The sequence below is a fragment of the Trichoderma virens genome, assembly GCF_000170995.1.
Source record: "Trichoderma virens Gv29-8 chromosome Unknown TRIVIscaffold_87, whole genome shotgun sequence".
Taxonomy (NCBI): domain Eukaryota; kingdom Fungi; phylum Ascomycota; class Sordariomycetes; order Hypocreales; family Hypocreaceae; genus Trichoderma; species Trichoderma virens.
This window is the reverse complement of record NW_014013662.1, coordinates 623,067-650,775: the sequence shown is the minus strand read 5'-3', so window position 1 is coordinate 650,775 and position 27,709 is coordinate 623,067. Positions and strand designations below refer to the sequence as shown.

At 47.3% G+C, this 27,709-nt stretch overlaps 12 protein-coding genes across 12 annotated transcripts; 7 read left to right on the top strand and 5 right to left on the bottom strand.

Annotated features, from left to right (window-relative positions):
- Positions 1-487: 487 nt before the first annotated feature.
- Positions 488-1,541, top strand: TRIVIDRAFT_67261 (uncharacterized protein; the record flags this gene model as incomplete). Its single annotated transcript, XM_014096771.1, has 3 exons — positions 488-625; positions 682-1,156; positions 1,225-1,541. The coding sequence occupies 3 exons, from the start codon at positions 488-490 to the stop codon at positions 1,539-1,541; spliced, it is 930 nt and encodes a 309-aa protein (XP_013952246.1).
- Positions 1,542-2,288: 747 nt separating this feature from the next.
- TRIVIDRAFT_57873 (putative G-protein coupled receptor protein) lies at positions 2,289-3,698 on the top strand (the record flags this gene model as incomplete). The annotated part of the gene is made up of 4 exons (XM_014096770.1): positions 2,289-2,575; positions 2,658-2,859; positions 2,911-3,132; positions 3,189-3,698. The coding sequence occupies 4 exons, from the start codon at positions 2,289-2,291 to the stop codon at positions 3,696-3,698; spliced, it is 1,221 nt and encodes a 406-aa protein (XP_013952245.1).
- Positions 3,699-4,126: 428 nt separating this feature from the next.
- Positions 4,127-5,179, bottom strand: TRIVIDRAFT_83099 (uncharacterized protein; the record flags this gene model as incomplete). Its single annotated transcript, XM_014096769.1, has 2 exons — positions 4,127-4,759; positions 4,826-5,179. 2 exons carry the CDS (start codon positions 5,085-5,087, stop codon positions 4,221-4,223), a joined length of 801 nt encoding a protein of 266 aa, XP_013952244.1.
- A 940-nt stretch (positions 5,180-6,119) lies between these two features.
- On the top strand, positions 6,120-8,480 carry TRIVIDRAFT_57871 (uncharacterized protein; the record flags this gene model as incomplete). The annotated part of the gene is made up of 3 exons (XM_014096768.1): positions 6,120-6,144; positions 6,204-6,934; positions 6,987-8,480. 3 exons carry the CDS (start codon positions 6,120-6,122, stop codon positions 8,478-8,480), a joined length of 2,250 nt encoding a protein of 749 aa, XP_013952243.1.
- Positions 8,481-9,790: 1,310 nt separating this feature from the next.
- TRIVIDRAFT_226162 (uncharacterized protein) lies at positions 9,791-11,020 on the top strand (the record flags this gene model as incomplete). The annotated part of the gene is made up of 1 exon (XM_014096767.1): positions 9,791-11,020. The coding sequence occupies one exon, from the start codon at positions 9,791-9,793 to the stop codon at positions 11,018-11,020; it is 1,230 nt and encodes a 409-aa protein (XP_013952242.1).
- Positions 11,021-12,224: 1,204 nt separating this feature from the next.
- Positions 12,225-12,950, top strand: TRIVIDRAFT_204972 (uncharacterized protein; the record flags this gene model as incomplete). The annotated part of the gene is made up of 2 exons (XM_014096766.1): positions 12,225-12,660; positions 12,721-12,950. 2 exons carry the CDS (start codon positions 12,225-12,227, stop codon positions 12,948-12,950), a joined length of 666 nt encoding a protein of 221 aa, XP_013952241.1.
- A 409-nt stretch (positions 12,951-13,359) lies between these two features.
- Positions 13,360-13,899, bottom strand: TRIVIDRAFT_44769 (uncharacterized protein; the record flags this gene model as incomplete). Its single annotated transcript, XM_014096765.1, has 2 exons — positions 13,360-13,576; positions 13,643-13,899. 2 exons carry the CDS (start codon positions 13,897-13,899, stop codon positions 13,360-13,362), a joined length of 474 nt encoding a protein of 157 aa, XP_013952240.1.
- A 689-nt stretch (positions 13,900-14,588) lies between these two features.
- TRIVIDRAFT_67255 (uncharacterized protein) lies at positions 14,589-19,796 on the bottom strand (the record flags this gene model as incomplete). The annotated part of the gene is made up of 7 exons (XM_014096764.1): positions 14,589-14,777; positions 14,812-14,830; positions 14,937-16,573; positions 16,631-17,683; positions 17,734-19,056; positions 19,106-19,145; positions 19,201-19,796. 7 exons carry the CDS (start codon positions 19,794-19,796, stop codon positions 14,589-14,591), a joined length of 4,857 nt encoding a protein of 1,618 aa, XP_013952239.1.
- Positions 19,797-21,176: 1,380 nt separating this feature from the next.
- On the top strand, positions 21,177-22,055 carry TRIVIDRAFT_120623 (uncharacterized protein; the record flags this gene model as incomplete). The annotated part of the gene is made up of 2 exons (XM_014096763.1): positions 21,177-21,441; positions 21,727-22,055. Coding segments are annotated over 2 exons (594 nt in total), but the record flags the coding sequence as incomplete, so codon positions are not given.
- A 67-nt stretch (positions 22,056-22,122) lies between these two features.
- On the bottom strand, positions 22,123-23,273 carry TRIVIDRAFT_194498 (uncharacterized protein; the record flags this gene model as incomplete). The annotated part of the gene is made up of 4 exons (XM_014096762.1): positions 22,123-22,776; positions 22,840-22,926; positions 22,986-23,128; positions 23,183-23,273. 4 exons carry the CDS (start codon positions 23,271-23,273, stop codon positions 22,123-22,125), a joined length of 975 nt encoding a protein of 324 aa, XP_013952237.1.
- Positions 23,274-24,204: 931 nt separating this feature from the next.
- On the bottom strand, positions 24,205-25,395 carry TRIVIDRAFT_15210 (uncharacterized protein; the record flags this gene model as incomplete). The annotated part of the gene is made up of 1 exon (XM_014096540.1): positions 24,205-25,395. A coding segment is annotated over one exon (1,191 nt), but the record flags the coding sequence as incomplete, so codon positions are not given.
- A 918-nt stretch (positions 25,396-26,313) lies between these two features.
- On the top strand, positions 26,314-27,571 carry TRIVIDRAFT_67251 (uncharacterized protein; the record flags this gene model as incomplete). Its single annotated transcript, XM_014096761.1, has 2 exons — positions 26,314-26,388; positions 26,456-27,571. 2 exons carry the CDS (start codon positions 26,314-26,316, stop codon positions 27,569-27,571), a joined length of 1,191 nt encoding a protein of 396 aa, XP_013952236.1.
- Between the last annotated feature and the right edge of the window lie 138 nt (positions 27,572-27,709).

Sequence of the window (27,709 nt, the reverse complement as noted above, 5' to 3'; positions counted from 1 at the left end):
GGCAGAGAATGTAAATGAACCCAGGATAGTCTGTTCTAATTGCTAAAAGTCCACCTCAACGCACTGACACTATTACCCAACCTCCTCATCCTACACGGTTAAGAAACATGATAAATTTTTATTGTCATGATGATATCATCAACATCACAATAGATGCAGGTATCCATAGAAGTAGCACAGAGAAGGCAGCACTCTAAGCTAAAGGAATGGGATCCTTCCCAGTCCAGAGGGCGAGGCTCAACGTGGATTGATCCAGCTGGTAGCAGGACCAAAATCAAACATCAAGAATACAGGAGCAACTGTGGTATGAAATATGTCCCCAAATATTAAATATAAGAAGAAGGCCCATCGAGAGTTTAATTTCCGATAGCACGACATCATTTACCAATCTATTCAAATATCTTCCATTGCCATGCTGATTCCACTACCTACCAATTAACTCGGATCTTTTTCAATTTCAGAACATTGAACCACTCCAACAATACCAATGGATGCCATCGGCCTCGTCTCCGGTATTCTGGGCATAGTGGATTTCTTCCAGAGCAACTTCAAACCTGGAGAGGTTAAAGGCAATCTCATCCGAATCAAGGCCGGTTTGGCCCAGGGTGACGATGAAGTCGATATCGTAAGTCATTGTCGACGCACACATGGCATAAAAATATAGCTACTTACCACACTCAGGAGGGGAATATCGCTGCCGTGTACGCTTGGGATCAAAGCCACAACTACATGGGAAAATCCAATGGAGGCCAGTATATTAAGGAAGGCGACTTCGGTGATTTTGTGATGGACCAGTTCGTTGACGGAAAACGGATCGGGTATGCTGCGGTAACAGCAGACAAGGATGCAGTGTGTATTGCTTGGATCACCATCACAATGAATGATGGAACCCCAAAAGGTGCATGGACTGGAGACATAGGTTCCGATTGTGGACAGGCGTGGTATCCTTCCAACGAAATTGCTGGAACCCTCAAAGACAGCAACGAATCCTACTTCCCGCGATGCACATGGTTGGACGGGGATCGCAGTGGTGATGCCACGGTTGCCGCGATGAAGTTTTCCGTCGCTGCCTATGGCAACGAGGTCCAGAAAACCGTCGAGTACAAGAATCAGTGTCATTTTACCCTATGGAGGCCTGTAACTGGAGCCATCGCAGGTAAGTTATTTTCCCCATCCCAGCACCCTGCTATGAATTCCAAAGTCTAACAAAAAGAAACCTGAAAGGGAAACCTGGGAAACGCTCGGATATGCCAAGGAAAGCCTGGATGGAAAACCGCCTCGTTGTTTCGGAAATACCCCAGCACAAGGCTTCAGACCTGTGTAACTCCACCACCTCTTGGGGTCCGGACTTTGTTGGAAGCGATGGCATGTTCTGCGACATGCACACCAAGACTTTGTCTCCTGTCTGCTCATTCCACGATACCGATGGCTGCATTGAAGTGGACGTTGATGAGAAGACGATCGCGAAGCGATTCACTGTGGCAAAGCGACAAGTGGTAGAGAAGCACAAGTCGTACGGCAAAGTCAGCCAGTGGTCGTGAATATTGACATCACGGACGACAACTTCTGCAGATAGGTTATTGCCCCTTGGACTAGAAGCATCGCATTATAGCGTATCAGATTTTCAATAGGCCTACATAAACGCATAGGTGTTATGTTTTTTACATATACTTTGACTGCGGTAACTACAGTGCTTTTACTCACTGATCCAACGTGATAAGGGAGGAAACTCTTAATCTTGATTAAGAACATTTGTTTTCCATATCCTACTATGTATTTACAAGTTGCAAGAATTCTCCAATTATTCGTACCAAAGACCTGAATTACGGTGTGAGTCTATTGTAATTGCGGATCAAGGTGCTACAGGACGAATGCAAGAAATGGCCAAATGGCCATTGGTACATCTCTGACAGTAATTTAGGAATAAAGCCCTGGAACAGGAACTCTTCTAGTGTCTGGAGTTGAATCAGTACGAATACGAGTACAGCAAGCCTGATTTGCAGCTCACCTGCAGCTCACCCCCGAGCTCGACCTTGGCAGCTGCCACAACCAAGACGCCTTCCCTACGAAAAATTACTCCATGACTCACAGTCGATATTTTCTCTAAGAAATCAGGCCATCCCCTCCCGAGAAGATTTTTTGCCTGTCGCAAACCTTCTTCCATCGCCATTGTTTCTCCGCACTGGCATCTTCACAGTCATTCATCCCTCCATATCAAAACCTAGAACCAAACCAAACACACGCATCTTCATTAGTGCTATGAACTAGAGCAGTTGATACTCTTCATGATGCATCTTCCTCCCAACGATACCAGCGGATCGGAGCTGAGCCCTCGAGAGATCGAGGTCCTCATTACCATCGAGCGGACTGGTGCAGGTCTCTCGATGGTGGCAATCACGCTCACTTTGCTGTCTTTCTCCATATTCAAGAAGCTTCGAACCACTCCTAACATATTCATCGTCCTGGCTTCCATTGCCAACGCTGGCGCGAGCATCGCTTCCATGATTGGCTACGATGGCCTCGACAGGGGCGAAAGGTCTGCTCTCTGCCAGGGACAAGGTTTCATCTTCGAATGGTGAGTTCTTTGGGCTTCCAGCTTTAACATCACGTTCCTTTTCTTCTAGCTCGAGAGAATCTAAAACTGATTTGTTGGTTAGGTTCATGCAATCGGACCCTTGGTGGTCATTTGCCATGGCTTTCAATGTCTTTCTCGTCTTCTTCTACAACGCCAGCCCTGCTACCTTTCGGAAGCGCATCTGGATCTACTGCATCATCTGCTTCGGTGGTCCCTTGGTGCCCGCCGTCGTCTTGGTTTCTATTCACGACGATGCAAAAGGTCCTGTCTTTGGGAATGCATCGGTAAGCCGCCCAAATCTAACACCCACCGTTTAAATATTGACACTCGGCCAGCTTTGGTGCTGGGTTGACTCAAACTGGAGCCTAGTACGCCTTTATGCGTATTACATCCCCATTTGGATCTGCATTTTTGGATCCATCGTCATCTACGTAGCTGTGGGATATCACGTATTCCGCAACAGGAACCGTCTTCGCAACTTTGCAGTCCATATCCAACCAAGAACTAAGAGGATTGAGTCGGGTGGAGCCAGCGAAGCTGGAGACTCTACTGACGAGGTATGAATTGGTACCTTCTTGATGCCCAGTTTGCGGAATACTGACTGGTTGGCCAGAGCCTCACTCGGAGACAAGACTACTATGGCACTGCAACCACCGAAGTCCAGATCACATCTAATACTCCCGACAATGATGACTTTTCTCTCCCCATGATTCCTCCTGCCATTTATTCACATGGTCCCGCCGTTGCGTCATGCGGCCGATCATGGGCAGTACCTCAAACAGGGGGTTACTATTCTCGAAATATTGAGAGAATTTCCCGACAGAATGCAGCTCTTCCCTCTACACAGCCAAATCCAGCACTTACAGTGTTTTCCTACTTGAGGACTGTAAAGTCAAATGCTTCCTTGAAACTGAAGCGACTTGATCCCGTCAAGATGGCCTACTTACGCACCAGCTTCATCTTCGGTTTTGCCATTTTGATCACCTGGATCCCAAGTTCTGTCAACCGGCTCTACAGCCTCACATATCATGGCCGTGTTAACTTCCAGCTCAGTATTGCTAGCGGGTGTGTGTTGCCGTTGCAGGGAGTTTGGAACGCCCTAATCTACTTCACCACGAGCTAGGGCACCGTTTGTGAAGAGTTGAAGGCCTTCAAAGACAAGATTTGGCCAAGCGCTCGCCGAGGCTATCGAAATACCGTTCGAATGGACGGCAGATTGGATACCGTGGCGTACGGTGATCGGAACACGATCGAGCTGCCTGCGATGGCACGACTCAAAGCCTCGCGGGCTTACGATGACGACGACCTGGAGCTTTCAGGGCGCTTCCATCGAAGCAGCTCCATCTAGCTGAGGCTTTGACGAAAGCATCTTCTGGAGATAATCTTTCCGGACAGTGAAGATAAGACTGTGCTAGGTGCATATCTTTCTTTCTTTTTCCACGTCTCATCGGCGCGGAAGTGGTTATGGATGCTTGTAAGGGAAATATAGGTTGGCGAGATGAGATCCCCTCTCCACTCAGATTTCACAATGCTTGGTAGGTTCAAAATATTGAACTAGCAGATAGGAAGCCATGTGCAATAATATTAATAATGTTACAATTTGATCAAATGTTTTGAGCTTTTTCTCTATTTGACTGCGCACAGTCTACGCGTACTTTGCATAAATATCTTCACCCTCAGCAGCATCAACGCTATCACGAACCACGGCAGCAACGGCTTCGTCAATATCGTCGTCACCCTGCAGCAAGTCTATCCACCCGCTCTTGACTCCCTCTGCAGCAAGAATAGCATCCGTAACGTAGGCTACCGTTTCCCTAGAGACGTTTCCCCGGACATTCTTGTTCTTTCCCAGTGTGACATTCCCCTTGGGAGCCTCTGTCAATGTGCCAGGACGGAGGTCAATGCCTACTAAAGTCGGGCTCTGCTTGGATACTTCGTATAGGACCTCGTCGGCAGCGATCTTGGCTTGGTAGTAGGTCGCTAATACGCCAAAGTTGATATTCTTGTGGTAGTCTTCCCATTCGCTGGCGGTCCACCAAGGAGCTCCCTTGCGCCGGGAACCATTGTAGGAGATGAGGAGGAAGCGACTGATGGATGGTTTGGCTGCGGCTGCGTTGATGAAGTTGATTGCGGCGTCGCGGTCGATGCGGTATGTACCTTCAGCACCGTATTTACCTCCAGCACCTAGGAGAAATACATGTCAGAACCGTGAATAGCTGGGGGGAAAACAGAGAAGCCAAATCCGCATACCTGCGCTCCATGCGACATAGTCTGGGTTGACCTCGTCCAAGATGCTCGCTGCCTTCTCCTGGCTATCGACGTCTTCAATGCTTCGGACAAGCACGCTGAGCCTGCCTGGCAATCCGGCGCCGAGCTTTTCGACGGTGGGCACTTGTTCTTGTTTGCGGATTACGCTGGTGACGGTCCAGGCGCGCTTGAGCAGCAGTGGTGTGAGCAGCTGGGCGATTTTGCCGTGGCCACCGAGGATAAGGACGTGGTGTGGTGAAGCCATTCTAGGAGGATAATGGTTGCTCGTTCTATTGTAATGTACAAGTGACGATTTACGGCAAAAGGCAGTTGATTACAGTAACTGAAATGATCTACTAGAGCTGCAACTAGAAAGCAAACACATTACACACAGCTCCGGAAGCGCTGCTGAGCTTAAATAGAGGATGCACATGCGGAAGCACCACGGCTCGGATAGCTTCAGGAAGCTATCCGAATGGAATCACGCAAGGGAGGGGCATGACGACACTTTTGGGCGAGGGGGCGGGGCAGACGCAGCAGGGATTGTTAAAGCCGAATGAGGATATAGAAAGCTACTGGAAGGGGTCTGACATGGGCGGAGATAAAAGTCTGTTTTTAGATGCCGAGGTGTTAAAAAGATGATGTTGTTGACATGGTAGGGCAGATGAGGCAAAGTTTGATTTATAATGCTAGTGGTGAAATACAGGAGCAAGATGATGACTGAAAATTGATTGCTTGGCATCAGGATTGCTACATGTAGATACCTTAGACAAACGAAGGGAGATTGTCTAGGTTAGATCTTGACATTCCAGTCCAAGTCATCGCATCAAAGCGTCATATATGAGGTGGCAACGACAAACCTCTGCAGTGCAACAGCATTGAATCGGCTCCAGCATCACATTGAGCATGGCCCAACCGTCTTATGTCAGCAAGCAGCCTCTGATCTCAGCGGCATTCTGACAATGGAGCCGCTGATCGGCACTATCGAGAGTTTGAAGCTTGATTTTGTTTCTTTTGTGTAACCGTCAATCTCACGAGACACGCCGGATCTGCAGTTCCTCAGCGCTACAAACAGACACAGGATTTCTCCTCATTATTCGTATACTTTTTTCTTCATTATAAAAGAATCCAATCCACAGCTGCCTCTTTGGCAACATATTTCCCAGATTTCCATCGGGTGGGTGCTTTCTTTTACAGGGCTTCAGCTGCCCCTCATTCTCACCCTAGACTCGTTCTCTCTTTTTTCAAAATACGTACGTACATGACCTCCAGCTTCTACAGGGGCCTCAGTCGCGTCATGTCCAAGTCTGTTTGCATTGTCGGTTAGTTGCATGAGAAACCAAGAGCTCCGATTCAACGAGTCCCTTCTAACCGCTTCCAGGCGCCGGACCTTCTGGCCTTGTGGCGGCAAAGACGCTTCTTCACAATGCACCCAAGGGACACTTCAAAGTCAGCATCTTTGACAGCCAACCTGCCATTGGAGGGCTGTGGCCGACTTCAAAGACCGATTCAGGGCGTCTGGTCCATCCATTGATGGTTGCGAACCAGAGCAGACACACGGTTCAGTTCAGCGACTTGGCCTGGGAAGACGATGCGCCGCAATTTCCGCGCGCATGGCAGGTTGGCAAGTATCTGGAGCAGTATCAGAGCAGATACCTCAATGGCAACCCGGATTTTGAGCTCCAATTGAAGAGCCGTGTGGCAAAGGCAGAGAAGCGAAATGACGGTACAGAAGGCTGGAAGATACACATTCAATCGGGAGACAGCGAGGAGGCGAGGGATTTTGACTATTTGGTCATTGCCTCTGGATACTTTGGCAAGCCCATCATCCCTGAATGCTTCCAAAACGCAAAGACCTCGGTTCCAATCATTCACAGCAGCCAATACCGAGACCTGAAGGGGCTTTTGGGAGAGGGCAAGCAAAAGGGAGGCAAGATTCTCATTGTTGGAGGCCAAATGTCCGGCGTCGAGATTGCGGGCACCATCGCGAGCCATCTCTCATCCGCCATCAACTCTCTGGAGCAATCAGACATCACCGGAATCGACAAATACTCCATTTACCATGCAATCCAGCGCCCTATATGGGTGTTTCCTCTGTATACCACCCCCGAGGTAAGCTGGTTTTCTCCATAGTTCCTCTTGCAAAGTTACTCACCTGTATTAGCCTACATTTGCTGCAGCTCCCTTTGCGCCTTTAGATTTGGGCTCCTATAACATCAACAACCGGCCCAGACCACTGGAGAACACGCAGGGCCATATCAGCCAAGAACATGCAAATATGGTCCATACCATCTTTGAGTCGTCGCTCGGTGACCAAGAACAATTCTCCCCTCTAATGATGCCCAATGAGCAGGAGAGAGACCAACCGGCATACTTGGCCGTCAGTGACTGGTACAGCGAGTTCGTAAGATCTGGCATGATCACTTTATCGTTTGGCAAAGTTCTCTCTCTGGAGGGTGATCTTGTCACTTTGGATGATCATGGCGCTCAGATCGATGATATCGCTGCTGTGGTCCTTGCAACAGGCTTTGATCCCTCTCCCTGTGTCAATTTCCTGCCAAAGCAGATTCTCGAGACGCTTCAGCACTCTCCGCGACACTACAGCCAAGCACTCGCCTTGGCATTCCACGGTACCCATCACCCAGAGGTTCCAAATCTCGGGTTTGTTGGCTTCTACCGGTCCCCATATTGGGGCATCATGCAGATGCATGCCCGATTCATTGCTGATTTGTGGTCTGGCCAAACCGGCTCGAAATCAGAAGCCCTTGAGCGGAAACTTCAAACTGATGATTCTATCAAGCGAACACTTAACCTACGAGACGATCCTAGGCTTTCACAGTTCCCCATGGGCGATTACATGTACTTGATGCAAGAGTTTTCCGAAGCGCTTTCAATACCTATGCACGAATCTATTATGCCAAAGACTCCGACAACTTCCCGAAATAACCTTCCTCTCGATACGCTTACGCCTGCTCGATATCCCTCACCTAGCGATAGCCCCGAAGCAAAGGCCGAAGCCGAGAAATCCTTGAAACAGACTCGCGACATTGCTGTCGAATGCCTTACAACTCCTCGTTTCGTCGCGCGAGGCGTTTTTAGAAGTCTCCTTGGAACATGGAGGCTCGAACGAGACCTGAACAGTCGTCTTCCTTCCCACCCTAGCGGCAAGTTTGTCGGCACAGCTCAGTTTCTGCTCCGCGAACGAACTTCGGAGGGCCTCCAGTGCGTCTCTGACCCAAACAGCATTGACACCTGCGATGAGAATGGCGGCGGAGAGGATCTGGAATATCTGTACATTGAAGACGGCGAATTCAAAACATCGTCTGGTTTCGGATTCAAAGCGACTCGTCGATACATTTGGCGCTACGACTCAAAGAAGGACACCATCAGCGTTTGGTTCGCTAAGCCAGACGATCAAAAACGCGCAGACTACCTCTTCCACGAAATCGAGTTCGAGGCGCCGCCCTTGGATGATAACAAGAAACGCGAAAAGGGGGGCTGGGCGGCAAAGGCTGGACATCTTTGCATTGACGATTACTACAATGTCAAGTACAACTTTGCGTTTAAGGCTGTGAATTTGGAGAAATGGAGCATAGAGTACACTGTCAACGGTCCAAAGAAGGATTACACCATTCATGGCACGTATGAGCGGATCTGAGCGTTTCACATTTTTGCGCCGCAGCATACATGGACAAAGCTAGATACAAGTGCGAACATTTAATACACCACTATCGGATGATCAAATTTGCACTGCAAGACAACGTGTTTAACCTCCATGTCAACTCATTCGCAGCATCCCGAACACTTTGCATGGCCTGAGATCCTTCGTAGATGTGTGTTCCAACTTGTCGGTACTTGGGAAAAGCAGCCGGATACTTGGCGAGGGATTGAAGGCGACCTGTAGCTGTTCTACATAGTCATGTGGTGCTACATTGCCCAGACTTATGGCCATGCGTCATCTTCCTGTGAACGCTGGTGACCCAGGTTGTACATCACGATATCGAGAACAATGGGCAGTAAACAAGGATCTCAAAGAGCGCCAATGATCATCGTCTTTCTTGTTAGACTTGTGGGCAGCGCGTAGTTTGGGTGGCCATGAGATTGGCCATTTGGGCTTTTAAGTGGGTTCACGCTGGGCTACGTGTTGGGCTTTGAGCATGGAATGAAGGCTTTGGAGTGTCATTTCGGATTCCTGCAACTCTTTCACAGCAAAAGGAACATGCGCGTCTATTGGTTGGAATGGGAGTGCTGAAGAGATCCGGAAACGGAGATCTTTGTTGCGATTGGTGGATTGGCTACCTTTGGGAAATTTGAGATGGAACAAGATTCACGTGGCGGCAAGTTTTCCTTTGAATCGATAGAGAAATGCTCGAAGGAAAGGACGCAATTAACGCCGCAGTGCTGTGTGGGGTCCAAGCTGGAGGCCGGATCTGGTGAGAAGACATGATGTGTGAGATTTGATAGGTTGATGAGACAGAATGGACAAGATGCGAGATTACGACTGGTCTAAATAGCTTGTTGAAAGAATGGTTGGATTGATGAATGAACAGTAAAGGGGGCCTTTGTCTATGTTGTTCTCCATAATTGGGGCTTGGCCTGAACATTGATGGTTCAAGCCGTTTGGAGTGCACGTTGAAAGAGCATCGATGTATCCCAATTCGTTTATCTAGTTTTTTATAGGCCAATTAATAAGTACAAGTGGTCTGACGAATTCTTCCATTAAGAGGAGACTTCCACGCATGTGACCCATCCTTTGACGTTTCAAAGTGAACTCTGGATTATGGCAGAGCACGTGTTGAGCAACAAGCAAAAGAATTTAGAACAGGAACTAAAGGTATATATTTGCTCTCCAGCACCGCTAATTTTGAGAATTCCCCTGCCAAACATTATCAATGAGACAGTAGGCTCATAACTTTACTCTATGTATCAATTGTTTGATCGCCGCAAACCTCAAAAATAGCGTCGGCCATGTCAGCAGAAGCTCATGATGTCAACTCAAAAACCCGAGAGGCTCTCCTTAGCGAGCTGACAAGCACTTTGGGTCCATACGTTTATGAGGCGTCAGCTGTCCACAGATCCGGCGAGTATAACCGCGAGAAGTTGGAATACTATCACACCCCCATTTCCTGCCTGGCATTATTCGAGGGCCACGGAGACCCTTCGAGGAGAGCGGACGAGATCAAAAAAGCCACTGAACTGGAACTCGAAAACATAAAACTTTTTCACGAAAATATTGTTCAGCCATTGGTTCCGTGTTTTAAAAATTGGGCCAGTGAAAATTTTGACAATTTGGTCAGCCAACTCGGATTGTCAGAAATGTCCCAGTTGAGATGTACGAACCCCAATAGGTTCATAACGGAACTCTCTGTCGTGGAGAATGCCCGCGTTTACCGCGCATTTTATCGCTTTCAGTTTAGCTCCAACTTGTACCGCGTTATCAGAACACATACTCCACATGATATCTTGAACCAACAATCCCATATCGACAATTTCTTTAAAATGTTTGAGCGCTGGGAGATAGAAGAGGTATTGACCGTCAGTCGCTTTGCAATGCGTCGGTGTGCGGACTTTTTACCCAACGGGGTATCTTTTACGAACAGACTCCCGAATGCAATTTTTCTCGGCAACGGAATTCCAGTGACAAGAGAGGAGATCGACAAGGGCAACATCATGCGTGGCCTCGTTATTCTGAAACGCTTCTGCCTTGAAGGGAAACACGATGAAATAAGAAAGCTTGTTTCTGGGCTTAATAATGTTGTGGATAACCGGTGGCTTGGAAATGGCGAGGAAGCTCGTCGTAAGTTATTGATACCTAGTTTAACGTACTCTCAGGGTGGAGAGATCGATGACAAGGAATTGATCGGGCTTACCTCATTAAATCTGAGTGCTCATAGTAGTGAGGATTGGAAGTTCATGGAATTCCTGGAGAACCTCTATGATCCATATTATTTTAGGGTTCTGGGTTGTACAGAGGAGGCTAACCGATTCAAAGGCGACCGCATCCCCGACGATTTTACGAAAGACAAATTTCCTTCGTTTTCGTGGTGTCTTTCATGTAAAGCGAGACAATGGTCGTCCGATGAAACGGAGATATCCTCGTTGATTAATACGGGATATGTATTTTGGGACGAGACTAGGTTTGGGCCCGATGAAGTGGCTGCACTTTTGGGCCGTCGTCGGGGAAACGGTCGCCTTTGAATCGGGTAGCCCCATATGTAAAAATAGAAGGAATAATAATATTCTCTGTCGAACTGTCTGTTCATTTCCTACTCATACAGGATCACTCTCAAATATAAAGGTGGTGTACGGGGCCCTCCTTGATATTCCTCCCCCTTGCCTAGAACGAAGCGTAATTGGAATAGGTTGCTCCTCTGAATGGATTTTATTGATCAAATTAAATATTACTAGATTAGTTCTGAGGATAATGGGCGCGATAGTGCGCTGGAATGAATTTGTGATAATTTGAGTACATATGATATTTTCATTGTCTGTCGAGCGTATATATTCTCTTCTCATAAGATTGCAACATTAAATATGAGGTATATGTGTATGCGGTACGGCCAGCGACCCAGCGCAACGTCTCCAGCAGCAGCCGTTAATTTATTGAGATGGTGTAGACCCATCTGTACACAACAAGGGCAAGTAGAGCGAGCAATACCTACCGCAACTCGATGGAGAACTTAGTTTTGAGATACTGACTGACTGGTCTATTGAAAGAGTGATTAGATGGATGAATGAACAATAAGGGGCCCTTTGTTCATCTCCGTAACCGGCGCTTGGCTTAGATGTTGATAGTTTAAGCCAATTGGAGTGTATGATGAAAGAATTTTAATGTTTCTTCATCCGGACATCTAGTTTTAAATTGGTCAAGGATTGATCACAAGTGGTTATAGGGAATCTTTCTTTGAGAGAAGACTTCGACCATGTGACCTACCCTTTGATGGCTTAAATGGAAATCTGGATTATGATAGAGCATGCAATGAGCAAATAGCAGATGAGCAATTTTGTACGTGATAGCTAATGGAAGTGATGGTATACAAAGGCATATATATTTGTTCTTTTCCATCGCTTGTTCTAGGGACCCTTCTTCTGCGAAGCATCATTGATTCGACAGCTGAGTTCAGCTCCGCTCTATACACACCTACCTGTTTGATCATTGCTCATCTTTGTCCAAGCATTAGCTATGTCGGCGACAGCACCCAAAGCGACTCACAAAAAACCTTTTGACACTTTATTAAAAGATTTAGGTGGGGAGGGTTTGTACGAGGCGGTAATCGTCTATAAGGCCGGTAAATATAATCTGGAGCACTGGGAGAGCCAGAGATTATTCAACAATCGCCGAATTTATTTCGAACGTGCGCGCGTATTTAACGAGATCAATGAAACCCAACTCAAGGAAATGATGTGTTTTCACAGGGAAATCGTTCAGCCATTGGTCCAGAGTTTCCTGAATTCAGGTATCAAGGGCCTCGACGAATGGGAATCTCCACCGTATCGGCGTTATACCAAAGAGGCTGGTCCCACCTCTGATAAGGAGACGCCTTACCCAGCCCCTGACGAGCAAATACGCCGCTTGTATATGGCATTTTATCGCTACGAGTACGCATGCAGAATATTCCCCCAGTATATCTCCAATAAGAGCGGCCCTATGGGTGACTGTCACGTTACAGCCATGAGAGCCATGATTCTCGAGTTCCTTAGGGCGTTTACACTGGAGGAGAAGCGAGATCTTAAGAAAGTCACTGACTGGGTGACGAATTTATATCGCGAACTTATGAAAAAAGCAAGGAAAGCACACGAAGAAGACTCGAACCCGGAAAAGGGTGCAGCAGTGTTCGGTAAGTCGAAAATGATGTTCTCACCTTTCTATCAATTCATTCTCACCAGTAAAATCCCAGTAAGAGACAATTATCTTGAACTCGATCTCATCATGCGTGGTCTCGCTTATTTGAACGGCTGCCTTCCCCAAGAGAAATTCGACATGAAAAAGATGAGAGAGATTCAATGCCACTATGATAAACTTGCGGACTCTTGGGGGTCTAGCTACCTGACTTTCCTGGAGGACGCCTATGATTTCGCATCTGATTTCACAGAATGGAGACCCATGACTTCGGAACAGCCTTATTGATATTACCTGCCCCTTGGTGTTCAGTGGAGGCTGCATTTCAACTGGTTCACGGGGAAGAATGTTTCCTTCGCTTTCGTGACTACTCCGGTGGAAGAACTACACGCGAGTGATTTTGGGTAAAATTTGTCACTCTCTAGTTTATAGCATGCACGAGATATATTTTGGGGCGAGGCTCAATTTGGGTACTCCAGAGTGGTTGCATTTATTCCCAATCTTGATGAGAATGGAGGTGGTAGTCCGGTAGAACAAATGTGCGATATTTACGTGCGGATTATATTTTTGTTTTTGTAAATCAATTTACTATGTTCCCTCGCTATGCAGTTGTGACATTAAACATTATGTTCGTGTAATTGTATCCGGTATAGTCAGTGATCCAGCGATCCAGCGCAACATCTCCGCCAGCCCGCAGTTAATTTAACAAGATTGTGCAAACCCAGCTGCACAAAGCAACAAGCAAAGCCAGCAGCACCCACCGCAGCTCGATTGTGAATTTTGTTTCTAGCCATCGTTGCCATGCCTTCATGCGTCGTCGACGATTGGGACAAGTTGGTGTTCCGTAGATTATGCATCCCAAGCCAGGCCGTGATTCGCATTCAATGTGTTCTCGTCGGCGCTTCATCAGTAGCCTGTTTCAGATCAACATCTGCTTATAAATACGGCAGCGATTCAATGGTGAAATGAGTGTGACTTACGCTACACTGCCTCTGCAGAACCGCAAATCAGTGCCCAAATCACAGCGCTTGTTGTTTGGACATTCTAGGTGAAGACGGCGGCGCTCAACGAGCCACTCCACTTTCAGGTTGATACCGGTATCGACGAAGCTGTGGAAATACCGGTTGGTGTATTTGAGAGAGAGTGCATCGGGATATATCAGCAGTTTTGAGATTTGTAGATGGATTTCTGTGGGCAAGCTGAGGAATGAAGCCCGCGGCTCGTGTTTGCTTTTCATCATGTCGGTTTCCATTTCCGGGTCGCCGCGGTCAATGTCGGAGCTGCAATTCGTGATGGTGGAGCTCATTGCGGAAGAGTCGGAGGAGAAAGGAAGAATTTTACCAGCGTTATTATTTTTTCGTTTTAGAAGGAATGAGGAATAGAGCAAGATCGGGAGAGATTGAATGTAAATGTATATTGTTTGCCTTTAATAAACTGAATCATCTTTGTTTTGTTTTTGTACACGATGGCTGCCTCCACCATAAAGTATTATTAGTGAATGCCTTGGTCTAAGCCAGGGCGGCACGCCACCAAAACTAAGAGACAAGAACTAATAATGCCAGGCCCCAAAATACGAGCCGCCTCAGGTGACGGCAGCCGAAACAACGGATCGCTGATCGGGCTGTGCAGGACGCGAAACAACTGCACAAGGTCAAACGTGTTCAAACCTGCAAGGCAGCACCATTTGCAAGGGCTTGGGTGGCTGGCATCGAGCCCTTTAGTGGAGGCGTTGCTCAATTTGACACTTGCTGCCGCTAGGTCAGGCAGCGATCGAGACTTGCGGGTGCCTGTTGATCCCTGTAGCTGCTCAAGTGATGGCTGTAGATCCCGTGAGGTATGATTTGTTTACATGGATGTGGTGTGATTGATTGGCTTGAAGTCACGATTCAACTCGGCTACTACGGAGGGGGAAAACGTGGCTTCGTGCTAGATGATCTGGCTGCTTTTAGCACCAGGCACACAAAGTAACCAGGTCGACTCGACTTCAATAGATGCGTGGAATGGCCCTATGGAGGACTCGTAGGTCCTGTTGATATGATAGACGCTTAGGGACTCATCTCCGCTAGCTGCGGCTGAATACCCACGCCACATGGCAGGACACAATGCTTGCCATTTCTATTTTTGCAACAAGTTTGCGACCCAAACTGACCCGAGAAATATCGTATTCACTATAAACACTCGAGTTAACAAAAGTGTAGACATAATATTTCGAGCCCTGCATGAGAGAATCCCATCAAACTATTGGCGTCCATTACAGAGAACCATCTCACCTACACCTCCCCATTGCCACTACTGTGCTTCAAAAGAGTCAAGCTATTGAGAGTTTCCTCTCTTTCCAAGGGAGGAATCCCGTCCCGTTGCTGTTCGTTTCCATCATCGCCCTCATTATTGTGTGGCTGTTTTCTCGACTTGGACCTTCTTTGATGCGCAGCTCGTCGAGGCTTCTTGGTAGTAGGCAGACAGGTCACATCACACGTATACATCTTATCCCCTCCCCCATCGCCTCCTCCATCAACTGGTAGTCGCGAATTGTTATTTTTCGGACATTGAGATTGCTGGATCACCCAATCACGGATTTCATCGCCTTTATACCCGTAAATGCATGCCATTGTCAGCACGAAGATGGTGACTGGTATTCCGGTAGCCCAAAAAAGTCCCTGCTTGTGATTCATATTTCTCACATCAGCTGTGTTCATGCCCATGAAGCTCGACACAAATGATAGAGGTAGGAAAAATAGCGTTACAATTGTAAACACTCTGATGGCTTTTCCATGATCTTCCTCCATTATCTCAATTGTCTGCTTCACTTGTTCCTTTAAAAATCTCGATCTTGTCTTCATATTCTGTATCTCTTGTGTTCGTATGTCAAGCTGCTGGGTGTGGTTGTCTTTGTACGCACTTTCGACTTTACCTTGAGCAACTCGTGTCATGGTAGTAAGTCGGAGCGTATCGGGAGATATGGATTTGGCGAATTTACGCAGGCAATCTCTTTGGTGGCTCAGCAGAGTGTCCAAAGCGTCAAGCTCTTCTTCGAGATCGCGAATATCCAGAAAGACTCGTTTTTGAGGGCGCTGATTGGCCTGCAAGTGAAGCTCGGAGGTATAATGCTTATACAACTCCAAAGTGTTCTCGTTGTGGTGTGAAGTCGAGGCCTTGGGCTCGAACAGCAGATTATGGCCCTTGCAAATGAAAGCCAGGGCCAATAATTCGGCTCCAACTCTCTGAAGCTGGGGCCTCCCCGTGTCACTAGAGGTATTGCCGGATAGAAAGATATCTCTTTTAGCGTCGTCCAGTAACTCCAATATTCTTTTTTGAGCACTTTCCTCAAATCGTTTCAACTCGTTGATCTTGGCCGAAATCTCCGATAGTTCAACTCCAGAAGATCTTTTGCTTCTCGTCATAAACGAGAGTGTTTTTGAGCGAAGGACAAACACTTGGACAATCTTTTGGAACACATGAAGTATCTCTTTCGGTAAAGGCGGTCTTACTGCCAAATCACCCATTGATTCATCTTCCCTAGATGTCACCATGGCATGTAGTTCATTGATATGGGCTAAAATTCCGGAGAGCTCTTTTACAAACTCTTGTACGTTGCGAAGCAGGTCATTACGTTCGTTTCGAACAGGATAATTCGAATGCCAAATGCGATGTAGCCATGCATAGCATGGATCATCGTATGGTCTTTGGCATTTGTGGTGACATTCGAGATGTTCATCGTGTAGATGGTCCAGTGCCTCTTTCGCTGAAGAGTAATGCTTCCCACCTTTACAGGCCGCGCACTTAGACAAAAGAGTCTTTTGGGAGTTTGGAGAATGTTTTCTGCCTGCTCTTTGAAGAATGGCAGAAAAATCGCGAATGATATAAGTTGGCACATCATGCGGTTCACGCTCACTTTCCTCCCACATGAGTTGCTATGCATTGATTTTGTTAATAATTATGAAGCGTATCATGAGAAAGTATAGTCTTACCAGGCGTATTATATCCAGGCAACCCCAGAAGCGTTTTAAAAGAGTATGCACGGTGGAACTTCCCGTCTTTGGTGTAAAGGACCGCAAAATCTGTCGGCTAATCTCGACGAGTTGTTCCATAAGCTCCTTGTCGGGGCTCAAAATTCCCAACGATCGCACTTGATTCAATGCTATATCGTCTCGTACCGTAGAGGAATTCTTCCTTTCTGGTCCAGTATTGTTCTGCTTGACTCCTTCCGTGGGGTTTAGCTGTTCTTGGTGCATTTGGACGTTTTTGTTAACTTGGACAGTATTGGGTGCGCTATTCACTGAACCTTGGCCTTTTACTGAGTTATCGACTGTCATCGGACCGGTATGCTGATGAGTAGGGCGCTCTCTCTTAATACTGAGATCGCCAGGTGAGGATCCGTTCGAAACGTCTTGTCTATACAGGAAATCCTCCTCTGTGAGTTCAGGAATTTTCCCATAATAGTAAATCCCTAATTGGCTAGTAGAAATAGCCTTGTCTGCTTCATTAAGAAGTTTGATCATGTCTGCCTCCTTCGCACTTCGCAATGTGGTGGAGCTCATTGGAATGCAAGGCCCCCATAAGAAAAATGGAACGGTTCTTGAAATTCTCGATTCCTGAAGCTTAACGGTATTTTGTTTGTCGTTTGTCCAGTCTCTCATACTATTAGTTGGTGCCTGTTTAGCAAAAACATCTCGCTTCTCATGGTGTGAATGAGGTTCGGCACCCCACATTCTGTTACCAGTATTTGGTGCATTTCCCTGGTCTACCTTTTTGCCATTATTTGCGAAATCCCGTCTTCGGGGATATTCGGCGGTGGCATTGGCGATAATGCTTGATTCCAATGATTGATGTCGGGGGCCACCGCGTTGATGTGCATAGTAAAACAGCGTATCGTCGCGATTAGAGTATACGTATCCCGCATCTTCCTTTGAGAATTGGTTTGAGATGAGAGAAGACGTCGATGCCTGGCTTTGGCGATGCTTATTGTTGAACTGTTGTTTGGGAAAAATTTCTCTGCTTGCAGCACGGTCATCCTCTTGTACCTAAGATATGTAAGCCAAGCTTCGTTAAGAGCGGAGGGGCAACAGCTTACAGAAGAGAAGGTTTCAACTGATATTTCGGAACCTGGCTCAACTTGTATGCTCCGTGTTCTCCCGATATTCTGTTGAGATTTATTCGTCTCTGTCAGATCAATTATTTCGTCAATATCTGATGTATTACTTGTAACATCGTCTTTGGAATAGGCCGGATTCGCAACGTAAGAAGGCTGGGGCGATTCTCTGTTATTTGGAGAGATGTTGATGCCCAGTGGTGTTTTTATACCGTCATCTATAATCACTTCTTTCTTTTGTAATGTTGATGTGTCCTGCAGAAGATCTCCACTAGTAGGGCAAATATCTCCCGATTCTTGGGGATCTGGAGACGACATAATGATACCAGGTCCATCCTGACCTAGCAATGTTGGGCTGGAAACGACGTTTATTGAACCTTGATCTTTCGGTGGGTGAATATTAGATCCTCTCCTGGAATAAGTCACAGAGCCGAAAGATGTGCCACTGCGTCGGTCCCTTGTTGGAGACTTATCCGTTGTGCCAGAAGTATCGGGACGGCCATTCTCCAGTAAACGCATATGCATCAATTTATCCGAATTGCTCAATCTCCGAGTGAGATAGAAAGTATAGCACTTGAGTTTCTGTGAGTTTGGTGATTTTGCAATCTCAATCCACCTTTCAGCAGTCAAGATCACCCTCTTATCATCTCTCAAATCATAGTCGTGATAACTGGTTTTCTCTTTATGAACGGCGTCCATAGTAATGTTGAAAAGGTCAACCCACGTCGTGTTGGATGAGATGGCAATATCATAATATTTATTGCTATCGCCATCAATGATCTTAATTTTGATCGGCGTTTCATGGCTCAAGATTCTTTTTCCAATTGTTCCGTCCAGAAGCTCTCTCGTTGTATGATCCGACATGGTGATCAAGATGGTGGAGCCAATCAGAAGACACCACATCTGGTTCACATGAAACACATCATCCAAATGTGAACCGTCGCCTATTTTTCGAACAATTTGAGTTCCATCGCGATTTGGAATAATATCAAATCCATAGAGATTCTGCAAAAGTGTGCGAGGACGGTGGTCATCCTTTTTAGCCGAGTTTCGGTGTGCGCTCAAAGGACCCAACCTCAGGTATGGCGAGGCACCAAAAACAACGGGAATGGTTGGTCGATACTTTTGTGAAAGGGAACCAGAGCTTGGCTTAGGGTAAATACCGACACCCCTTAACACAGCGCCGGGCTCGATATAAGGCCCAGTTTCAGAGTGTCGTACGAACTTTTCTCCAACTTTCTTCATAAGTGTCATGGTAACAGCTCTTACATCGTCGCCAATCAAGTGGCATTCCATAATGTGTTTCTGTATCATTATTAGTAATGGCCGCTTATGTCGCCAGTTTGCATCTTACCACCATAACATTAAGATTCATCGTGGGACCCTGCAGATGACTAAATATTAAATTTATTAGTGCATATCAGAATATTCGGAGAGTGTATTTCTTACAGCCATTTTACTTCCATCGGATTGCGAGTTTCATTGTTCTTCGGTGGCCCCGAAGTCAAAATCTCCCCTTGTCCTACATCGTTGACAGAATATTCCAAATTCTCAAACGACTGAAGGTGCGTTGCAAACCCATGAATAGCGGCATCTCCCTCTTTCCAGTAAGGGGGGTGAGAAACACTATTGGTTGAGTCTCTGGATTCTCTGTCGTTTAATAGATGTATGTTCATTGAAAGGCCCTCATTTTCGACATCTAGGGCCAAGTGGCCTTGATAGAATGTTTCAGTGGATTGTCCATTGGCATCATTCGACTGTAAGAAGACATTGAGGTTATCGTCAAAAGGCGACAACGACCGCGGCGTTTCGTCGAGAGGATCGGCGGGCGTACGTTGACCGTGACCCGGGGCTCCTCCTCCAGAATCAAAACGATATTCCCCGCTGTCATCCTCGGTATTCTGTACATGTCGCATATTTTCGTTTTCCTGCTGTAAAAAAATGCTGTCTGGGCTATTGACACGATTTTCCTCGCTCGGAGCAGGCTCAAAATCGTGATTTTTCATAGTTTGCGTATAAATGTCGTTAGCAGAGCGATGTTCCATGTTGTGGACGATTTGATGCGTTTATCATACAACAAGTGTCAAAAGATTTGTAAAGAGTAATACAGTATCTCGAATACGAAGCAAACTTGCTCATCGCATACATCATGGAGAGCGGAAACTACGATATATTTATACTAAGATGAAACCACGCGGAGAAGTAAGATTACGTCGATATCTCATCGTGTTGATAATGCAACCATGGAGCTATGCAGTACCATTAAGGAAGGCTACATGAGCTGAGAAGGAGCCGAACAGTCTGACCAATCGTTACGAGCCGGGTACATCCCATGCTCGTGTATCTAGAGAAGGCTGGCCGGGGTTCGTGTATGTACAGTAATCCAGGTGCATGGTGTGGCTGGAAATGCCATAAGCACACAAGATTCGCCAACTACGACTTCCGAGATACTCTGAGCAAAAATTCAGGGTATTGTACAGCCTCAGTGGCGACTGTGTTGGGCGGGGAAGACAGTTGCATTTCTGCAATGCAGGCCATCTGTTTGAACGCAAGTGAATCAGGCTGTGCTCTGTACAGTGCATGGTAGCCCACACACCGACTTTTAGGCACTTTTCGTTATTCTTTCCTATTGGATGCGTTGCCACTGATATATGATATCGGTAAAGCTATTGGTCACTGTCACGGTGCAGGGAGGTTCGTCCACTTTTTCCCACAGAAGCCGGTCAAATAGCATTCTACCTGAACCTTGAAGCTGAATGGCATTGCATTCGGCGCTATGCAGGATTTTATTTATATGTCTCTGGTGGCAATCCATAGGTCAGTCATATCTGATGTGCGAAAAGAGGTATGTTTGATGAGCTCACTGCCATATAAGGCTGAGGAGGCGACTTTTTACCCCAAAAGAGCTTTCATGAAGCTAACGCAAAGATAAATCCATTCGGCTAGGAGAAATTCTACCGAAATAAGGTCCGGAGTGACATCAGAGCTCATCGGTGCAACGGTTTACTTGCCAACGGTCGACGCAATTGCGCGGCTCTTTTTGAGGCGGCCTCTAGTCTTGTTCCGTGGCTATGCGGAGTCTACATCCACGTCCTTTTGTGGAGATTCAGAGCGCCACTTTCAATGTGAAACTATTGGGCCGTTGTGAAGTGACAAGTCAAATTTCGTCTCGCGCCACACGTAATTTAGTGCACTTACACTCTTCTCTATCACCGCTTAACAACGCTCCATCCTTTTGTTCCTCGAGATGCTCCTCAGGCCGGCTGTGGCGAGCCTCAGCGGAAGGTAATTGCTCTACTTTGGAGTCGTGTTATTATCTAGAGAAAGAACGCGAGTTACACCGCAGCAATGCCTCGAAAGGTGTGTCTTCCGTCTCTACCCAGGCCAACCTGTTCTAGTCAAGTTAATTCCGCTTTCAGTTCATCACGCAAGAGGTCAAAGACCAGAATCGTGAGAGCCAACGGCGATCGCGAGCCCGTCGCACTGAGTTGATCAATGATCTCAAGAAGCAAGTACAAGATTATCAGCGGCAAGGCGCATCCGCGTCTTTGGAAATGCAGAGAATGGCTCAAGCAGTTACATTTGAGAACCAGCGTTTACGAAGCTTGCTCAGCGCTCATGGCGTATCGCAGGAAGAGATCCACCGATATATCTCATCTCCTCCAGCTCTTTCGCCTGAATCACCCGGTGGTTTTCGTGAATCCGGTACTTTGAAGTGCAAGACATGCGGGAGCACATCCATGATATTAGAGAATCCACCTGCGGTATTGTTACCACGACAGCATCAAAATTATCAAACCCCGCCACAAATTGCGGCTAATTATGCCCTGCCTTCACCTTCTGCATCATGCGAAACTATTGAGCGTTCAAAAGTGGAAAATAACATCGACATGGTGGTTGATCCACCATTATTTACTCTTCCACCAGCGGCAACCCAAACTGTTCCCAGTGAGCCTTGCATTGGAAATACCCAAGAAAGGGTAAAGCCGCAGCCACCACAATCTCAAGAAGGCAATAAATCTCAATGCTGTGGATCTCGCTCAAATGAAAACGACCACAAATGTAGCGAAAAGTCCTCGGATGTTAAACCCAATCTCACGACAACACATCCTCTTCCAAAGCATATAGCACCCGAAGCTACTAGCCCTACCGACTCTATGGAAACATCCTGCGATACAGCAGCATCTATTCTCGTGGATCTTCATCACCACATGGATACTGAACAGGCTCGTGCTGCCCTTGGTTGCAGAGGATCAGAGAGCTGCAACGTCAGCAACATCAAGATCTTTCAGCTCTTGGAGAAAATCGACTAGTTCATTCGTCTCTCTACTGGATCATTAAAATTCATCAACTCAGAATACCATATCCGATTTATTTCCAGCCCCATCTATTAGCAACCCATCGAAGAGCATATACCAAACCTAGCAAAACGGGCACTTCAATCAAAGGCCCGACAGTGGATGCCAACGCTTCATCGCTGTCCGGACCAAATGTCGCAACGGCTACGGCAATGGCCAACTCAAAGTTATTACTTGCCGCTGTGAAACTTTGCGTGACAAGAAACTGGTATTCAAACCCAAGCACCCGACAAATTCCCACGGTGGTGAAAAAGACAATCGCGAAGTATACCACAAGTGGAGCGGCGACACGAAGGACTGAAACAATCTGATGCACCACTTGATGGCCTTGGGCAGCAAATAATACAAGAATGGTGTATAAAAGTCCAATAAGAGACCACGGCGAGACGAAGCGGATGAATACACGGTCATACCAGGCTGACCCTGCGATGAATCGGAGACCGAACCTCGTTATTATGGCTGCGCCTAGGGGAATGCCTAGAAACGCTGCCACACTCGTTGCGACGACGGAGTACGGGATAGGAACGATGTCATTCTCATCGCTGATGACATTAAGGAAGAAGATGGCAAGCGGCGCAAAGAGAACTATCTGCAGTATGGAGTTGACTGCGACCAGGATGGCGCAATAATCGTTGTTGCCACCGGCTAGGGCATTCCAGATTAAGACCTTGTTGCGTTGTCAGCATGTGATGATAATACGATTTCACCAAAGTGACCGTCGAAAACATACCATGGCGATGCATCTGCCGAGGCCGACGAGTATAAGACCAATGCGGAGGTGGCTCTTGTCTGGAAGGAATGCCCAAGAAAGCCCAAGCTATGGAGTTCTACCGTTAGCGGTTTTAAGAACAAAACTGACGAAAATCAGTATCTCACCATTAGAAAAGGAGCTATAATCCAATTCACGACGATGCTGAAGCCGATTTGTTTCCATAGCTCCTTTTTAGTCAGGAGTTTGTGAAGCGATTCATACTGGACCTTGCACAGAATAGGATACATCATCACCAACAATCCAATGGCTAATAAATGTTATTGAACAAATCATTAAACTCTCTCAATGTTGACCAACTTGCCTATTGGGACAGATACTCCAACGAATGTACCCCTTTCCAGAGCTGGTGACATTGATGGAACAAAGTTACCAAGGATAATTCCCACAGCCATGGCTAAGAAGATCCATACTGCCAGAAGGCGATCTAGCAGGCCTAAAGATGCGAACGCAGACAGATTGCGCTTCTGTTGTGCATTATTGCTATCGATATGATGCGCATGATCGCTACCCGTTTGCTGAGCTTCTATGTCGGTCGATGGTTTTTCTTGTGCTATTTCTGGCTCTGAAGCCTCTTGTGCTTCAGCTGCTTTAGGCTCGGACATGACCGGGGTGCGTGGATGCGAGCTTTTTGGGAAATGTCGAGGTTGATAATGATGAAGCAGATTGTGGTCAAATGTAAGAACTAAATCGCGAAGTGCTGTGAATTTATTTGGACACTCCAACGGCCAAGAGAAGGTTCAGACCATAGAAGCATATGAACAATGACTTCAACTGTTCCCTTTAACAGCAATACCACCGAGGCGGATTGAAAAAAAAATGGGCCATTGCGAAGACTCGACCAATGGGATGAAGGGCATGACACACTCCCGACTCTTGAAATACTAGCATTCAGCTAGGAGATTGAAACTCATTCGTCTTCGAATTATGTTGCCAGGTTTAAAAAAATCACACACATATACACAGATGTAAGATGGAGCAGATTTAGCATTAATAATTATTTCAGAACTGCATGACGACTTAAGTACCAAGAAAGTGACGAAACTTAAACTATTAATCAATCTATCAGGCATGTCGCATGTTAAAAAACAGGAAGAGGTCAAACGTCTCAAATTACATGAAGAGATACATCATAGCTCCAACTTGGAAGCTCATCAGAGAAGCCCAGCTCAATGCAATAGCTTTTCCAGCACCGTTTCCCTTGCCGTCCCCAGAACCAGAGCCCGATCCCGAACCAGATGGTGTCCCATTGTTGGTGATATTAGCCGGAGGATTCGACAGCCCAGTGCTGTTGGCAACATCTTTGTACTCAATGCCTCCAACCCATACCTTGGCAATATCCCTTGTGTTGGAGATGTTGGTCAATGGGTTGCTGTTGAGCAGAATCAGGTCAGCCCTCATGCCAGGTGCAATCCTTCCTCGATCAGTCAGCTTGTGGTGCTGGGCGGCGAGGTCAGTTGCTGCTCGAAGGGCCTCCACTGTGGTTAGTCCTGCTTCAACAAGGTTCTCCAGTTCAAAATGCAGCGTCAGTCCGAATGGCACGGAGATGTTGGCGTTGATAACCCCGACGGCATCAGTGCCTGCCAAGATGGGGATGCCGGCAGCGTGAATAGCCTTGACATTCTCGTACACGTTCTCGTAGCTGTCTGGCCCACCGATTTGGTGACCGGTAAATGTCAACAATACAGGATTGGAAAAGGCATATCGAGCAATATTCATAGTCGGGGTGCTCCAAGTGTTGGGAGACCTGCGGACCGTCAGAATATTGGAGGCGTTGATACGTCCGTTCGTGGGGATATGTTGGATGCCGTCCGTGCCCGAGATGGCGGCTTGTGCCCAGGCATTAAGGTCAGCAGCATGTGTCATGGACTGCTTGCCAAGGTTGTGGACAGCCTCAACTAGAGAGTTTTGCAAACTCTGGCTAGGGCCATTGGTCTCAGCCGTGATCTTATAAAAGTCGGAACCGTTGCCGAAAGTGTAAGAAACAACTTCAGTGGCATTCGCGTCGGGATAAATGAGATACGGCGCAGAGAGATTGAAAGTTCGAGAGTGCTGGCTGCCAGGTCCGGTGGCAGGAATACCGGCCGAGACAAACGATGCTACACCTTCCAAGTTGCGAAGCGGTGCACATTGTGTGTAGTTTCGACAAGACATGACCATAGCGGTAGTGACGCCATATGAAGTCAGAGTCTCTAGGCCAGCAACATCGGAAATGTGGACGTGGCAGTCGATCAAGCCAGGAATCAAAACACCGCCGTTACCATCGACTGTGGTCTCAATGTTGCTGGTGTCGTTGCTGATATTCTCTCCATCGATGATGATGGTTTGGAGACCAGTGAGTTTGGTACCATCAAAAACTCGGACGTTCTTGATAGCTGTCTTAGTTCTTGGAGCAGGTTCTTGTCTGCGGACCATGTCTTTGGGGTCTGGAGTCCGCTCTTGCAGCAGATGCTCAACGCACGCCAAGGCGCCTTGTGACAGCACTGCGCCCAGCGTGAGAAGTTGAACTGGCTTCATTTTGGGCTATAAGGTGAATAAAGCAATAGAAAGAAAGAGAAAATATCAATTCAATAGGTGTAAAGAGCGTCTAGAAGTGTAAATTTGCGCTCTTCCGCCGTGAAGCTTGTCTTGAATCTATAATAGTATAGGCAAGAGGGATATCTCAAATTTATATGCTCTATCACTGTTTTCTCGACGTCACCCTGCTTGTTCCCATTTGCAACCCAACTCTGCCACATGGACAATTTTCATCGTGCATTTTCGTACACTAAGCTACTACCAGATACAACAGAGAAACATGCAGGGCTTTTTCATATTCCTTAGGGCTGATGCATTAATCAAACATGAAGCAGTGCCTGGGATCAATCAGCCCATGGGGCTGTGGCAGGATTGAACGAGCAAAGCTTGGACATTCTAATCAAACAGATCTGGCACGTATTCAGTCAAGCGTACGAAGGCAATCTCAGTTAATTGGGCTTCCTTGTGAAAGGGTCGCGTTGTTGCAGAAAGATGCATATTGTGATGCATGGACAAGCCCATGTCTGATTGGACAGGACAGCGCTGCTCATCAGGATGCTAGGCTAGCAGGGGTCAGACTCGTACACTAAGTCAGAGAGGGATAGCTCAGGGGAGCCATTGACAGGCATTTGCTATCAATTCCGGGGCAGATCTCGAGCTGCTATTCTCGTGTAGCCTCGTGGACTGCGCTAGAGTGGCGTAACTCTGACATGCACTTCGCCTGTGCGCCTCCTCTGACTTTGCCTCATCGCCCACAACGGCCTCCAGCGGTCTGTTGTCTCCATCTCGGTTTGCAAATTCCATCCCCCATGCCCCATAAATGCAACGGCCTGAGCGCCACTTGAATGCGGAGCAAGCCAGAAAGACCAAACGAGAATAATCAAACGCAGCCCTCGTTTGCACAAAAAGGTGCCAAAGATGGCTGGTGGCTCGCGAACATTCCACCACAAGTCCAGAAATGGCTGTAGCCGCTGCAAGAAGCGGCGTGTCAGGGTCCGTATGCCTGCTATCCCGTCCGTAACTCTTGGCAGTCATGCTTATACATACGCAACGTCTGTAGTGTAATCTGCAAGCCCCGAGTTGCGCCAACTGTACGAGGCGTGGCGAGCTTTGTGACTATCGATTTCTCGGCAGAGACAGCCCGCAGATGCCATCGTCTAGTCATGCTGCATATATGAAAAGAAGAAGACACCACTCGGGTGGCTCCTCATCCCCGGAGGCGCCACTAGGGCCCGTGCTATCCTCCATGCCTCCCGCTTCCCACCATCAGTCAGGCGTCAATGCTGAGCCTATAAGAGGCGCATCTCAACCTACCATTGATGACCTGGCCCTGTGTCTACTTCGAGACGACGAGAGTCATCTAATATCCAATGAGCTCGTCGACCAAGCAGACGCGAGTGAATTCCTTGAGCACAACATGGCTGTCATCTCAGCACTTCACGACAAGTCCACCGATCCGCTACTCCAGCCAAATGGCAACAATACCAAATCAGATCTAGTTGCGTATCAGCATCAAATTGCAGCGTCTAGCAAGTTCCGCAAGTCAGTAGGCGCCATCAGCGACCGTAACTGGTTCACCGTCCTCATCTTTGCCATCTCGGTCCTCATCTTCCACTTCGACATCCACAGAAGAGCAAAGCGCGGGCTTGCAGACGATGAATTCCTAGAACCCCTCATGGCTCTACGTGGAGCCGCGCTTCTGGGTATGGAGTTGGGGCCGTGGCTCTTGAAGAGCAAATTGCTCGCCGCTGCGAGACGGCGCCTTGCGGCTGAAAACCCGCCCTGGGATGACCTTGCCGAACAGGCTATTTCAAACCTCGAGCTACTAAACGAGACGGCGTCACCACTTCGAAGCCGCGCTATCTGCAAAGATGCCCTGAACAAGCTACAGTTCTGGCTTCGACTTACGCAATCTAAGCCGCGCACATGGCTCCACTTCGTGTGGTGGCCGGGGGCCGTCGATCAAGAATATCTGGATCTGCTGGGGGCAAGAGATCCAATGGCGCTGGTGATTCTGGTGCACTGGTGTGCAGTGATGAAGTCTTCGCCGAGAAAGTGGTTCATGGAGGGATGGGCCGAGAATGTTGCCCGACCGGCGATTGCGCAGATTGGACCTGAATGGAACGATACTTTGGAGTGGCCATTATCGAGGATAAAACCGGGTGGTAGTAGATGATTTAATGGCGGTTTGAGAGAACTTGTTTTAATATTATTGACTTGTTATTAACCCCATGTTGCAATCGCAATGAGAGCGTTAAAAATGCGCATGTTTCATATAAAAAAAAATTGAGGACTTGAGAAAATGCATGTATTG